At 35.2% G+C, this 16,523-nt stretch overlaps 2 protein-coding genes across 2 annotated transcripts; one reads left to right on the top strand and one right to left on the bottom strand.

Moving 5' to 3' along the window:
- Window positions 1–273: 273 nt before the first annotated feature.
- Window positions 274–1,191, top strand: LOC126655671 (chaperone protein dnaJ 20, chloroplastic-like). Its single transcript, XM_050349919.2, has one exon. The coding sequence runs from the start codon at window positions 398–400 to the stop codon at window positions 1,013–1,015; it is 618 nt and encodes a 205-aa protein (XP_050205876.1). The 5' UTR covers window positions 274–397; the 3' UTR covers window positions 1,016–1,191.
- A 13,742-nt stretch (window positions 1,192–14,933) lies between these two features.
- On the bottom strand, window positions 14,934–16,523 carry LOC126657107 (uncharacterized). The gene is made up of 2 exons (XM_050351737.1): window positions 15,779–16,523; window positions 14,934–15,724 (listed from the first exon to the last, which is right to left on the bottom strand). The coding sequence occupies exons 1-2, from the start codon at window positions 16,521–16,523 to the stop codon at window positions 14,934–14,936; spliced, it is 1,536 nt and encodes a 511-aa protein (XP_050207694.1).

The raw sequence follows: 16,523 nt of genomic DNA, 5'->3' as shown, positions 1-16,523 counted from the left end.
ATAAATTGCAAGTAACAGCTAAAAAGTAGAGATGACTTTTAAATTAATTGGGTAAACAAATCCATGACAAAACAAAACATACAACAAGAAAAGAAAAAAAAAAGTTATCATTTTCGTATAGGATTTATGCTGTAAAGCTAAAGCCGTGAGCTGCTCTATACATGGTTTTAGCAAATTAGTGACGAAACCGCGTTGAATTTTCTTTAATTCAGTATTTTAAAATTCATTCTTTAGTTTTCAAAACTAAATTACCATTTTATTTTCATTTTTAAATTTATCTACCCCTTCTAGTCTAGAAGGGGTAGAAATTCTAGATTCTTTAGTTCTCTCTATATATGTATACAAATTATCTTCATCTCCTTCTTAACATTCATTCACAACTTTAACAAGAATAACAATGACTACTACTACTACTACAATTATTTCATCTGGAAACTACAATTCTTTCTTACAACCCAATCTTTTTACTAAAACATCCTTACTCCATCCATGCTCACACCTTTCCTTCACGACCCATCTCCCAAAGTCAAGATTTCCGATCAAAACCACCACCAATCCGTCCATCAAGGCCTCTGCCACCGCGGTTTCGGATAGCATTTACGTGGAAAACAGCCAGAGTTTTTATGGCTTGTTAGGAATTTCGGAAGCAGGAACAAACTCGGATATCAAGAAAGCGTACAAGCAACTGGCGAGGAAGTATCATCCCGACGTGTCGCCGCCGGGAAGAAAAGAAGAGTATACAAAGAGGTTTATCGAGGTTCAGGAGGCTTATGAGACATTGTCTGATCCTGAGAGAAGAGCTTTGTATGATAGAGATGGACTTGGCTTTAACACTACCTTCTCCGCCGGAAAAAGAAATCGGTCGAGCTTGTATCGTGAAGATGGATTTGAGTGGGAACGGAGATGGCAATCTCAGCTTGGTGAGCTAATACGGAAGAGTAACAGTAGCAGTAGAAATAATGATATGAGCTGGGGAGCTAAAATGAGAAGCCAAAAAAGTTCAGTAATCCATTAGATAGGAGTTAAGTTGGTAGTTAATTAGGGTTCAAATAGATTTGATCCTAACAGACTTTCTGTGGTTCATTACAGAAAAAATTATGTATAGGCAATAGATTAATGTAAATATAGATTGTGTATATTTACTTCTTTGGTAAAAAAAAAGTATATTTGCTTTGTTTTTCTTGTTCCAAATTTCCAATAACCCTATCCAACTTTTATTTTATTCTTTTAGCCCCTAGAACTAAAAATTGCAGGTAATTGATCATGGGGTCACCCAACTTATCCAATCTAATAAAAAGGTCACTGAATTAAAAAACGCTACAAAATGCTACTTGAACTTTCCTTTTTGTATCATAGGGAGGTCACTTAATGAATGAACAAAGGATCACTTTACCCCCTCAACTTGGCACAAATTATCAAAAATGTCCAAATTAGCAAAACCGTATCACTTTTGCCCCGAACTTGGCAAAACCGGTTCAAAAAACCCCATATGCTGATGTGGCACCTTAATTGGAGAGTGAGTTTTATAAATTCTTAGTTAATTATAATTAAACTTTAATTAACCATAATTAAATATTCAGGGGCCTTTTTAAACTTTTTTAAAACAATCTTTTTTTCAAGAAGTCGACGGGTTCGTCTCAGGTCTGGGTTCGCCTGAGACGAACCCGTTTGCATCTGGGTTCGTCTCAGGCGAACCCAGATGCGTTCTGGGTTCGCCTGAGACGAACCCAGACGCATCTGGGTTCGTCTCAGGCTAACCCAGATCCGTTCTGGGTTTGCCTGAGACGAACCCAGATGCAATCACCTCGCCTGAGGATGAATTTTTTTAAAAAAAATTACTTTTTTTATTAAAAATAGTAAAAATAGAAAATATGAGAGTTAATGTGGTATAAATTTTTTAAAAGTTAGAGGATTAAATTGTGTTTTTTTAAACTATTAGGTATTAATTTGAAATGTTAAACAAAAATTAGGATCATTTTAATTTTTTTACCATCAAAAAACCACCTTAAAAAACAAAACCACTATCAAAACCGGAGAGTGTATCTCACTCTCTTAAGTGATAGTGGGGAGGGTGGTTTTTGTACCAAATTTGACAAGTTCAGGGTAAAAGTGATCCTGTTTTGCTAATTTGGACGTTTTTGATATTTTGTGCCAAGTTTAGGGGGCAAAGTGATCCTTTGTTCCTTAATGAATTGCGGTCAAATTAATCCCATGTAATAGCCGGAATTTATTTACACCATATTTCACCAGCCACATCACCTTAAAAAAATCAATTTACACCCTTCAATTTTCCACATAAATTTTAAAGCAAAAAAATATTTTCTTTTTTCACCACTACCTCACAACCGCCCGCCGCCGCCATTCGTCTAGGTGTGAACCCAGACGACTTTCTTCATCTGGGTGTGAACCCAGACAATGAATCTTCGTCTGGGTGTGAACCTAGACAATGAATGTTCGTCTGGGTTCACACCCAGACAAAGAAACTCATCTGGATGTGAACCCAGACGATGAGTCGGTTTGGTGGGTAGGTGTGGTGGGGGCTGGTGGAGGTGGAAGGAGATGAAGGTGTTGGGTAGAAGATGATAAAAATGTATATAAAATTAAGAACTTTTATTATAAATTATTTACAAAGTTTAGGGATGAATTGAGTATTTTTTTCTTCAAGTGATGTGGTACAATAAGTGGCAGCGAGGTGGAGGAGAGAGAGAATGCTCAACAGGTCCGGTGTCCACGTAGGAAAAAATAGGACGGAAAAAGGTCGGTGACATTCCTGTGATACAAAAATGAAAGTTTGAGGAGCACTTTGTAGCCCTTTTTAATTCAGTGATCTTTTTGTTAAATTGAAAAAGTAGGGTGACCCACATAATCAATTACCCAAAAATTGCATTATATAGAGCGTCTCAACATTAAACAACATTGTTTTTAATTTTTTATTTTAATTTTTTATTAAAAGACATCGTTTTAATTTTCATTAAACTTTAATCCATTAAACGTTAATCTACATCTATATCTATTTATTTGTATCTATATACTTACATAATCTATATACTTACATATATAATTGAGAGGACCAACGGATCCCTTTTATTGATGTCACCAAATAGAAATTTCACATTAATTCTTGATGGATATCAAATCCTATCCTTACTATACTGGAACCGAGTCGTAGGAGATCCATTCTCAGACGATATCAGATCTCCCTAAGAGGACCAAAACACATAAAGCAGATGGCCGAATCCATAGGATTCGCCGTGTATCATCCAACAAGTTAAAGACTGAATCCCTGAACACTCGGACAAAGCACGTCGACCATGAAATTCAGATAAATTACCAGATCTACTACATAATCTCGAAATATCTTTCCTATTTGGATACAAACTCCAACTTAGGAAGATAATCTCTAATTTAGGAAGACGAGACTATTTAGGAAGACGTTCCTAAATAGTACTCATGTCTGAATAAGGTAGATTACTCCTAATCAGGGTCAAATTCTAGAAAGTAGAATTCACTTTCCTACTACGACTCTACTAGGTATATAATCATCTACTATAAAAGGAGCATGAGGTATAGATACACAACTACATTAATATACTCAAAAACGCTGCTCAAAGCTCTAAACTGACTTTAGCATCGGAGGGTTAATCGGACAGCCATCGTCCGATTAGCTTTTACCCTGTTTTGCAGGTCTCATTCACCGGATCAGAAGGCAGACTCCATCAATTCTCAACAAATAATTTTTTTTTTACCAGTTTCCACTTTTTTAAAACCACTTATTTTAATTTTATTTTTAATTAGTTTTCTATTTATCCGTATGCTCGATTTACTATTTTTTTTAGACTTCTAGAGTGAATTAACTACTAAATTTCATACTAAGTTTTCTAAACTTTATAGATCAGAGTCTATGTCAAATCCAACTGAACTAGTAAGTGGTTACTTTTACTTAAATAAATTAATGATACTAGATTAACCACACTAAACTGAAGTTGATGTTGTAATTCTTCTCTAAGAAGTTGATGTTTGCTTTCAAAAAATTAATTCTGCAGTTAAGGGGTAAAAAGTGAAAGCAAATATGGGATTATTTAGTTCATATGAGTTATTTATTATATTCTATTTTTTTATTTTTTTATAAATCAATTATATGTAATTTAAAAGTGAAAGCAAACATGGGGTTATTTAGTCCTTTTTTTTTGCAAAATAGTAATATACAATCTGAAGATAGAATGGATATATTTTTCGTAAAAAATTGGCCTAATCACTTAAAAGCCCTCCACTTTTTTTTTTCAGTTGTACACTAACGTTGGAAAATTCTCTCAAAACCCTCCCACCTTTAAATTTCATTCCAATTGCACCCTAACGTAGGAAAATCCTCTCAAAATCACTCCACCTTTATTTTTTTTAATTGTACCCTAAATTGAAAATTTTTATAGTTTTGATTTTAAAAAGTTATCGGTTATAATTTTAGGAAGAATGATTTTATACATTATTAATAATATTATTATTTAATTATAATATAGATTAAAAATGAAAGATTATTTTAAATATTTTTTTCATGTGAAAAGAGGTCAATTTAATACTTTGGGGTACAATTGAAAAAGAATCTAAAAGTGGAGGGGTTCTGAGAGAATTTTTCTATGTCAGGGTGCAACTGAAAAAAAAATTAAAGGTGAGGGTTTTTGAGTGGTTAAGCCTAAAAAATTTGATCTCTAACTTTTTCTCAATTCTATAGTTATTTATTAGATTTTGTAGATTAGACAATAAAAAATAATCTCAAATAAATTGCAAGTTACATTCAGATATATATGTGATCGTTTTATAAAATTCATGTGTATTATACAAATTTTTTAAAAATGGCTGCAGATAAATTTGCGAGAAATTATAATAAAATCATTAAAGATAAAAAAACAAATTTTGACACAAATAATATATAAAAATATAAAATACAAATTGAGAGGATCAAAGAAGGATCTCGTGAGATCTCAACTTAGATAAAACACTTATTTAATTTTAAAAAAATATTATTAATGAATAATATTTATTAGTTTTTTAATTTGAATAAAATAATTATACCAAATAAATATTTTTATACAAACGAGTTGTACCTCAATTGGTATAAGCGCTAGACAACAAGTTGTCAAGGTCGTGGGTTCAATTCCTCCCACAAGCGCTCCCCATCCCTTAATTATCAAAAAAAATAATTTTATAAATTTTAATTTAAATAAAACACTTATTTTACTTTTAAAATTATTATTAATAGACAATTTATATTTGTTTTTAAAATTGAATAAAGCATGTATCCATTATTCCAGAAATTATGATATATTAGATTTTATCCATTATTTGTATAAATTTATTTTTAAAATATATTAATTAATTAGATTACGTAAAAATGCACGAACTTATAACTAGTTTTAAATAATTTTTCACCAACCACTCCGAGGCACAGGACCATACATGTCATAGCCCCTTGTGCACGAGCACGAGATAGAGTTGTTGCCTAATTAGTGCAAAAATGTTTAGATAAATCGAGAACTACGATCTTTGTCTCTGGAACTGAATAATTTCCTTGTATTTGAGAAGAACTTCCAGATTAATAGGAAGGAAGCTTAATCGGAATGAATCAGAATTTTTCTATCTAATCTAATATCATAAAAGTTTAAATAAATTAAATATGCAAAATTCAATTTTTAATCATTAAAAGTTTGAAAAATTGCAAAAAAAATAAAATACACCTAAAAATATCACCAACTTTTTTGGATTGTCATAAAAATAGACCTAAATTATTGGAGTACCCTCATGCAAAAAATTATATATGGAATTACAAAAATTGAAAAACTTTGTAATTTTTGTTAATGAGTTCCAAAGGAGGGCATGCGATGAAGGACGAAATAAACAAAAAACGGAAAGTAGAAGGATGAAACAAACAAACATACAAAGAGAGGAACATTATAAGAAATGTTGCCAATTATTTTAATTTATCATCGTTTGCTAACGGCGAGTGAGATTCAATCTTCAAGTTCCGTCCATTTAGAAAGGCAAAGTAAAAAAAAAAACGGATTGGGACAAAGTAAAAAGAACATAAACTACAAAAATCTTAGGATGAGTTCTGCCTAAAAATAACTTTTAAGTTATTACAAGACATTTAAACAAAACAATACACGTTGTCATCACAGACTTATTGAGAATCTGTTTATGATCTAATAAAATTCATGTGTCAATGTATGATTGGCTTTTGTATTAGTTATAAATTTATCTAATTTAAATGTGTCTTATTCTTATTAATTTATAAATTTTAATCAAAATTTATTAATTAATTGATAAAAATAATTAATTCAAATTAATTGATGTAAATTATTAATAATTATAAATTTTTAAAATTTTTATTTAACTATAAAAATTATTGTTGTTTGTTTCAAAAAAGATTATTGTTATTTTAGTTTAAAAAATTTAAAAATCAGCGTTTGAGAGTGTGTAAATTTGTTTAGAAAAAAAGCTAAAAAAATTTATTTGTATCTTTTGTCAATTATTTTTAATGCATGACAAATAAATAGTAGACCACGTCGGAACTATATCAATTATATTATCCGTCTCTTTGATTGTGGATATTTTTAAAACAATATAAAATAATTCGAATTAAAATGGAGACGTTTTAAATATTGAATTGAAATATAATAAATATTGTTTTGCCAAACATTTGATCGTTGAGGTTCATTTGGCCTAAATTACATGTAATATTCAACTTGCAAGCTCATCTTTTTCTTTTTTGGAATGAGAAGTTTTGTGATCAATTGCATTGATGTCGTAATCGATGAGATGCATGAAGAAAGTATGATAGACAATTGACGAAGACAGAGAAAATGATGGGTCGCACAATCTGGAAAGAGGCAAAGAGAAAAATTCCATATCAATTAACTCATTTATAGGATAATCCGTAGGAAATCCGAGTCACAGATTCATTTCAATCCAAAACTACTTTTAATTGTTTTTGACTTGTCATAGCTCTTCTAGAATTGGATCGAAAAATGACAAAAATATTATTTAAAAGGCATGAAATTAGTAGACTTGGTGATAGAAATGAATTCCTCAAATTTAATTATTTCATAATTGATTTTTCCTCTCTATCACTAATATAAATTTTTTTAAAAAAAATTGGGTTTTCATCTATTTTATCAATTTAAGAGTTAAACTTATATAAAACTAAAATTTAGAATATAAAAAGTTCAATAATCTATACATTTTATATAGGATGAGTGACTAACAAGTTTGGTTAAATACCGATTGGTTCAACAAAAATTAATTAATTAAAGTTTTTATTTGAAGTGATAAGTTAACCAAAATCTTAAAAATATAAAGTATAGCCGGCCAAATTAGTTGCTTAATTCGGCTAAATTATTAAAATGGGTGTTAATCAGTGAATTTGCTGCTGTCATATATAGCTGGAAATTGTAGTTTTTATTGATGGTTTTGAGTGAGATTGAGGGTTGTCCTTGCTAGAATGTTTAGAAAATTAATTAGGTGTAAAGATAGCACGTCGGGGTAACCGAGAAGGGCTCGGTTCTGCTCAAAAGGAGCAGAACCAACTCTGCTCAAAAGGAGCAGAACCAACTCTGCTCATGTGAGCAGAATTCATTTTGCTCACAGCGAGCAGATGAACTCTGCTCACAACGAGCAGAGTTTAGCCATTTTTTGGGGACTGTTGAACAATCCCTGATTAGCCAAGGACAACGTTTTTGGACGTAGACTCGAGTTTAAGTAATAACGTATTTATCTTGAGGTTACTATCACAGTTTATAGGGGTTTAAAACTGATTTAAGGGACTGCATAATTGCAGCCCCAAAAACAGTTAAGATACCAAGTATAGACCAAATTTCAGAGGTTGTTGAGCGATGATTTTCGAGAAGGCTTGAGTGGTATATCGTAAGGGATATACGGAGAGTGAAGTGTGATAATCAGATTAGGATTTGAACGATTAAATATGGCTGAATTGATTGAAATAGATAGGGTGTTGAAAATGTAAAATTCTGTAAATTAAATAAATCAAGCCATGAAGGCTACTTTGTCTATAAAAACGGACCTCGAACTATAATAATCTTAACCCGAAAGTGAGTAGAATACATAGAGGATGTTACGTAGATGAGATATGGGTAAAATAATAGTGTTATTGTTAAGTTAGATTAAAAATATTGATGTTTGAAGTTAAGTCAAAAACTGAAAATATAAGTTAAAAAAATAAACTAAGTGTTAAAACATAATAAAAGGGGCAACTTTAGAATTAAATTGTGAACAAATGGTAAGTCGGAATTAGTTGAAATCGTCACGGATATTGTAGATGGAAGTGTGAAGTTTAAGAATGTCGAATTTGTTTTGGAAAATATACGTTGTAGTTACACTGTTTCGCTGTCTGAAACAACATCATTAGAAGGCTGTTTTTAACAGCTTTAATTTCCAGATTTGAGGTGCCAACTTAAGGACTAATTCTCGACACCTTCGGGTGCTAGTTTCAGTCCGAAGTCTAAACGAAAGTTTTAGACGACATTTCGAACTTTAGGAATGTCAATTTTATTTCCAATTTGGACCACTTTAATTAACAGTTTAAGTAGCTCAAAGATGGTCCAAAAACACGAAATAAATAGGAAAAATTGAAAGAGCTAACTTTGAGGAAATTTTGGAAACTTTAAAGACGTCGAATGAAGTTTGAATCTAAATGAAAGTCGTAGACGATGTTACGGACTATGGAAATGTCCAAATTGTTTTGAGTATGGGCTATTTTAAATAAGCGGTTCCGATAGCCGAAGTTGGCTAGAAACCCCAATTTTTGGATAAGTGATTCTAGTTAGATTTTTATTAATTAGTACAATTATCAAATTTTCATAAACCCGGCGAGACGATTACTAACGGGACTCAGAACTTGACGAACACTATACCGCTTTGTTAATTCTCAAAGATTATGGATAGCAAGTGGTGAGTTTACAATTTACTTTGTGTGTTATTAGTAAAAGCTATTTATTTTGATTGTTACTATTATAAATGCATCGCATAAAGTTTTATTATTTATAACGATTATTATTTTTATTGAATGTTTATTCTTTGTAAGATAAAACTAGTATAGTGATCCGAGAAAACGACCTACCTATTGGGCGTCAATAGGCTGTGTGATCACCAGTGTCCGGGTCAGTCATAGAAGTAGTATCAATAGATGTTTGTATTTAAAAATGTTTGATATGAGCTCGTTATATGATGACTATATTTGGAAATCGAAAAGAGAATTATGTTTTTGGTAGATACGAGGTTAACTCGGTTGAACTATCTCGGGCCCGTATCTAGTGAGTTAACTCAGTTGAACTATCTCGGGACTCACACATTGGGATTAAGCAGTGGCATTAGTTAACTCGGTTGAACTATCTCGGGACTATGCCACGTGGTAGCGGTTAACTCGGTTGAACTATCTCGGGACTGTACTACTCAGATTAAAATGATCTGATACAATATGAACGGATACAATGTGAGCAGTGTTGGTAAAAATACGCAAGCGTACGTAATCGACAAGTAATATAGACTGTGAAGTCCAGATATCGTACCCACAAGGAAAGCTCTAAAGACAACCAGTTAAAAGACTCGATTTGGATAGTCGAAAAGACAATTGTTTGTTGGTTTTGTAAATTAAAAGACAGAATTCAAAAATTGTAACTTAAAGTAAACTAGAGCTGTAATTCAATTGGTGTTTAACAATAATGAGAAAAGCGGGGATTATTAATATTTGTTATGTTGTTTATTTAATTTGGGTTATGGATTGTATTGTTCTGATATGGTTCGGACTAATCGGAAGCACCTAAAATTGTCTCTCGAGCAATTGCAGGCAAAAGCTTAAAACTAATGAATAACAGGTTAATTACTCACTCTCGCACAATAATTAACCTAATTACTGATTAACTAAATGATTATGAAGTGAATCCTAAGAACACGCATTCGTTAATTCACTCTCGCGCAATTAACTCCTACGTTCCTAATTATATTGTTCTATTCCAATTATACTCTCTCGAGCTAAAATTAAAGCAAACGGCAAAGACTAAGTGATCAATTCAGCCTAGGCATTAAGTACAATAATTAAGAACATATCAAGAACAAAAACCCATAATTCCGATTTAACTAAACAGACATAATTTGATTAATAATCCCCAACGAAGGGTTTAGCTACACATAATAATAAAAATACTAAAAGCAATCATTAAAGAATTCATACTAAGATTAAATAAAATACTGAATTTGAAATTGATAATAATCGTACCTTGTTCGAAAGTAAACTAATGATAATCAATAATAAAATAATGAAGAACTGATAAATTTGATAATCGAACGATAAGAAAACTCTAATCTAGGGTTTATGTCTAATGAAAATTGACCGAACCCTTGTTCAATGTTACAAACTAGTATTTATACGGCTCTCGCCTCTAAAATCTGATATTAGGTCGAAGTTGGTGAAAACTCAGAAGTACCCTCGTGTTTCACGGCTTTTAGAACTCATTCGGGGGTACTTTTGTCAGTTGAGTCGTATATTTGAAGCAGGTGTGCGACCGGGTACAGGAGTGTGCGTTCGCACACTCCCTTCCTTAGCCAAAACTCCATTTTTCTTGAGTTGCTACTGTAACCCTCCATTTTTGCTCGCACACCACTTCAGCATTGGGTGTGCGAGCGGGTCGATGTGCGTTCGGGTTGGGAGGTGTGCGAACGCACACCTCCTGACTTGGCCAAATCTTCATTTTTCTTGCATCTTTCCATTTGGCTACTAATTTGGTCTAATTTAGCTCGCACACTGATCCTTCATTGAGTGTGCGAGCGGGTAGCTTCTAACTTAGCCCCAAAATGACGTACTGCACTTCCAATTCTTGCTCAATAACGCTCTTTCACACCGGTACTTCTAGAAAACACCAAAAACGCTCCAAAAGTCGCCATATTTGCATTTTTCTCCTGAAACACTCAAAATGATAATAAGCCACTAATAAAGTCTAAATTGACGAAATTAATGCAAATAATGAATCATAATCGACCTACAAACAGGAGTATTTCTACTCCTATCAAACATCCTCACACTTACCTTTTGCTTGTCCTCAAGCAAACACAGAACAATGCTACAATGTCAAATGTCATAGCTTGTCAGAATCAAAGAAATCAAAGTGTTTTCAATCCCCTAAATAATGAACCAATCAAAATATGTTTTTGAACCACACAACAACAATGTGAAAAACATCAACTAACCAAGACAATTGCTACACATGATTTACTAACACCGAGACTACTTTAATAAATTCCTTCAAACATGGTTTCAAAATCACATTGGTCAAAATGACAGTCCACGCAAGTCAAAAACAACTAAAGAAACTTCAAGCAAATGAGCAACATCACAAATTTGTATAGTAAAATCACCAAGTACTCCTCACTAGGTATTCTCTCGCACACAAGTGTTTGAGGTTAAATAATTTAAACTCTCAAATCAATACATGTAATTTTACCATAAGCTTGCCCATAGTCCACAATTCCACTACTGAGTTAAGCTTAACAAAAAAAATAAAAATGGACTTATTTAAAGGGTTGTAACGGGGTTTAGGTTAGGGTGCAATAAAAGGATAAAATAAATGGTAATGTGACTTGACAAACTAAACAAAATATGTAAGGAACAACAATCTACTTTCTAAGCTCAACCATACTTTCAATCTCTTTTTTTTTTCTTTTTCATGCCTTCAGTTTATTTTTTTTCTCTTTTCCTTCTTTTCAATTCAATTTTTTTTCCAGCTTTTTAATCATCCTTCTTTTTCTTTCTTTCTTTTTCTGAACTTCACAAAGCAATTATTCGCATAATCCAGAGATAGTTAATTGACACATGAGCTTAGGATGTTTACCATCCTCACACTAGTTCCTTTGCTACTTATTTAATTGTCAAGCCAAAACATGGTGAACAAGAGAGAAATGTAAAAAGGTAGATGTGTAAAATATGTGGAAAATCAACAAAAATTAGACTAAGGCTCAAGTTAGGTAAACTAAGGGAAAAAAGGGTAGTCTATTAAAGTGGTCTAAAGAATTGGTTATCCTAAATGCCATTTATCATTTTCTAAATTGTTCAACCTACAATGCAATTTCACAGCGGACACAAGGCAAGTTCTAGAAAATCACAGTATCGACTCACACCACAATAAAATGAGACATAAAAAGTATGCTCGATAAGGCTCAAATATCAATACATTTCACAAATTGGGTAAAAACTAGGTGATTTGTTATACATACAAACTTGTTCAAATTGCTCAAAATTTTTGTTTTTCAGAATATTGTTCCAGTCAAGATTTTCATGCCAAAATTTGCAATGATTAAAAGAAAATCGAGCTTTTCAGAATACAAAATTTCATCCTAGTCCTGTTAAATCATGTTAGCTAAGGGCTTTGTTATTTAAAAGTTTTTCACCTTCCATTGTTTAACAACAAAAACACAATTAACCAACTCATTCAAGGGGGAAAGGCAACACAATTATTTCAAAGATTCTAACATGACATTACTGCAGCAATAATAACAAGGACAAAACGCAAGGTAAGCCTGAACATGTCTGTACTATCAGAATAACAAACATACACTCCACGGGTTCACCATATTAATACATAAACATAACAAAAACAAGGGAAATCCTAAAACAAACTACTGACATAAATGAAATAAAACATAAACATAAAGCAAAACAAAGTTTTCTCCCATCCCTCACACTAGAACATGCATTGTCCCCAATGCATCAAAAATAGATAAAGCATGAAAAACGGAAAGTAAAGTGAAAGGGATAAAAAGAAAAACTCTAGATGTCCTCCGGTGGTGGTGATGGTGAGTAGACTGGCGATGGATAGTCGCCCTCCGGGTGTGTGGCACGCATATGCACCCTCTGCATGCGGAAATGCTCACGCTGCTCTTCATGCATTCTCCTCACTCTGGACTCCACCTCAAGCTGTCTGTGCTCCATCTGCAGTCGCCATTCGGCATCACTCTGTGGCTGTAGCAGTACCTCTCTAGGTACCCCAGTAGCCCGTGCTTCCAACTCCTCCTCTCGAATAGTTTGATCTCTGGCAGCTCCAGGGTGATCATAAGCCTGTCTGTGCGCTAACCCAAGACGTTGCACTATCGCAGTACCTCTCTCGACTACCCCCTGAATATTGCCATTCTTATCAAGCAACGCTGTGGCCTTCAAATGCTGCTTGCTAAACCATACTGTTCGGACTTTATCTAACGCCTTGCACTCCTCCTCTGTATATGCCTCAACTTGAATAGCAATGGCTCTGACGATGTTACCCATTCCTAAACACTGTTCTTTCCCTTTTCTGTTGTTCATGTCAAGCAGCATCGAGAAAATGCGAGATCCCATGTCTATCGCAGGTGACTCCGGATGAAGTAAACTGTTCAGCACAAAAAGATCACCCCTAACCACCTTGTTAGATTCCAAGCGCCCACAAACAGTCTCAGCATACCATTTGTGCATCAGATAAATAGCTGGATCCTTGATCGCTTTGGTCTTCGCTGTTCTTGTATTGAATTTTTTGTGACCACTCAGGTCTGCCCAGATGGCATCTTCATCAAACTGAGCTGGTATCTCACGCAGACCCTTTCTCTATGTCTCAAACAATCGCTTAATCTCAGCCACGGTGATGGAATACTCTTGACCCTTGAGTCGAAATGACAGAGACCCTACGCCTGGTTCTGGCTGATGCAATGTAGTGAAAAACTCCACTGCAATTTCAGGAACAAAATCATGACTGAAATCTGCCACAGTATCCAATCCCCAAGGATCGAGATGGTCCCTGATCGCGTTATCTAAACCTAGAGAATCCAACACCTCAAAATCAAATGCCCTGGCAGGTATAACCTTCCGTTTTGCCACACACTGATACAACTCACCCTCTTACTCAGACCAAATGTCAAAAGGGCAATCATAATGATCCTTCTAATTTACCCCTTCATCATCACTTAACGAGTCTGATTCCCTAGAGGAACTACCAATCTGAACCCTAGGCATAATTGCACTCTCAATCAACAGAAAGCTATGGACAAGAGATGTACTGATGACTTACTGAATTATGAAGTGATTCCCTTCCTGAAAACGTTGTCTGAACTGAGATTAAGATGAACGGAATACGGTGTAAGGCGGCAGTTGGTGTAGCTCGGCAGAAATGGTGCTGTCTATGGAGGCGGCGGTGGTTGGTGTAGCTCGGCATAAATGGTGCTGTCTATGGAGGCGGCGGTGGTTGGTGTTGCAGCCGCGATGAGGTGAGGAGTTGATGAGTCTTGTTGCTGACGAATGCAGTGGCCGTGGTGGTGGTAGCGTGGAGAGAAACGCCGGCGATGGTGGGAGTGGTGGTTAGTTAGTGGTGGTCGATGAGGTGTGCGTTGGTGGATGTGGCGGGGTGATTTTCGCAGCGGTGGTGCAATGGTGGTGAGGTGTGATGGTGTGCGATGGATTTGAGAAATTAGGGTTTCTTTTGTTTTAGAAGGTGAAGAACTGAAATGGGTTGGATGAAACCCATTTATTTTCCCTCAAAAACTGACCTGACACCCCCTTTAAATGACAGTGTGCGAACGGGTTACAGGTGTGCGTTCGCACACTGTCAAATCATAGTGTGCGAACGGGTTCTACAGTGTGCGTTCGCACACTATGGAATTTCTGCAACACTACTGCAATTTTCACCTAAACCTGCACAACACCAAACACAACTACCAGGATCAATCTGAACTAACAAATAAACATAAAATGACAACATGAAATGACTCAATAAAAATATAAAAGTCTGAACTAACAAAATTAAAATTAATTACTGCATACAATAAAACTAACATGCAAGAAACATAAATGATTTGGAATGTAATCCAAATACCCCTTGTTTAAGGTCACTAGCGTTGATCGTGTGGTACCTGACTTAGTTCGGAGCATCGAGAGTGTAGCACTCTCTTCCTTGGTCCGTCAATGGACCTAAGTACGGCTTGCACCGCTGGCCATTGACTTTAAAAGTCTCGCCATTTGCGTTTTCAAGCTCAATTGCGCCATGTTCAGCTGCATGTCGCACCTTGAAGGGCCCGCTCCATCTCGACATTAGCTTGCCAGGGAATAGAAGCAAACGAGAGTTATACAGTAGCACATGACTGCCTTCTGTAAACGTCTTATGCACAATATGAGCATCATGCCATTTTTTGGTCTTTTCCTTGTATAGTTTTGCATTCTCATACGCGGACAAGCGAAACTCATCAAGTTCGTTGAGTTGCAGGAGACGCTTCTGCTTCGAGAGCCTTGAGTCAAAATTAAGCTCTTTAATAGCCCAGTATGCGCGATGCTCAAGCTCTAGAGGCAAGTGACATGCCTTTCCGTAGACCAGTCTGTAAGGGGACATACCGGTTGGCGTTTTGAATGCCGTTCGATATGCCCATAGTGCGTCACCCAATTTCTGAGACCAGTCTTTTGGAGAGCTATTCACTATCTTTTCAAGGATGCGCTTCAATTCTCTATTGGACACCTCAACTTGTCCACTCGTCTGGGGGTGATATGGGGTTACCACTCTATGGTAGACGTTGTATTTCTTCATCAGTACGGCAAACTGTCGATTGCAGAAATGTGAACCCCCATCACTGATGATTGCCCATGGTACCCCAAACCGATTTATCAACTTCTTCAAGAATGCTATGACCACCTTTCCATCATTAGTAGGTAGAGCCGCTGCTTCCACTCATTTCGACACATAGTCGAGACAAACAAGGATGTAAAGGTTGCCACATGACATAGGGAATGGTCCCATGAAGTCGATGCCCCAGACGTCAAAAATCTCTACTTCCTGAATGGAAGAGAGAGGCATCTCATCGCGCCTCGAAATATTGCCTGTCCGCTGATATCTATCACAGTGCTGCACAAAGTCTCTCACATCCATGTACAAAGTAGGCCAGTAGAAACCACTCTCTAGTACCCGTGCTGCCGTCCTGCCTGACGCATAATGACCCCCATAATCCGAAGAATGGCACTGAGTCATAATAGCTAACATCTCTTCCTCAGCAACACATCTACGAATCATCTCATCTGCACACACTCTGAATAGATATGACTCATCCCATAGATAGCGTTTGACATCAGAGAGAAACTTCTTGCGCTGGTGACTGCGCATGTCCGGAGGCATAATATCAGCTGAAAGATAGTTAGCGAAGTCAGCATACCATGGATTCATCGTGTTCTTAATGAGCATAAGTGCCTCATCAGGAAACCTTTCATTGATGACCTCGCCTTCTATCACTGGCTCAGGAACCTCTAAACGAGACAAGTGGTCTGCTACCACATTCTCTGTCCTTTTCTTATCTCTGATCTCCAAGTCAAACTCTTGCATGAGCAACACCCACCGAATCAACCTAGGCTTTGCTTCTTGCTTGGCAAAAAGGTACGTTAAAGCAGCGTGATCTGTGTAAATGATAACCTTTGAGCCAAGCAGATACTGCATAAATTTATCCAGAGAGAACACCACAACTAACAT

The sequence above is a fragment of the Mercurialis annua genome, linkage group LG7 (assembly GCF_937616625.2).
Source record: "Mercurialis annua linkage group LG7, ddMerAnnu1.2, whole genome shotgun sequence".
Lineage (NCBI taxonomy): Eukaryota > Viridiplantae > Streptophyta > Magnoliopsida > Malpighiales > Euphorbiaceae > Mercurialis > Mercurialis annua.
Note: the sequence above shows the minus strand (reverse complement) of the source record. Positions and strands in the feature narration are given on the sequence as shown.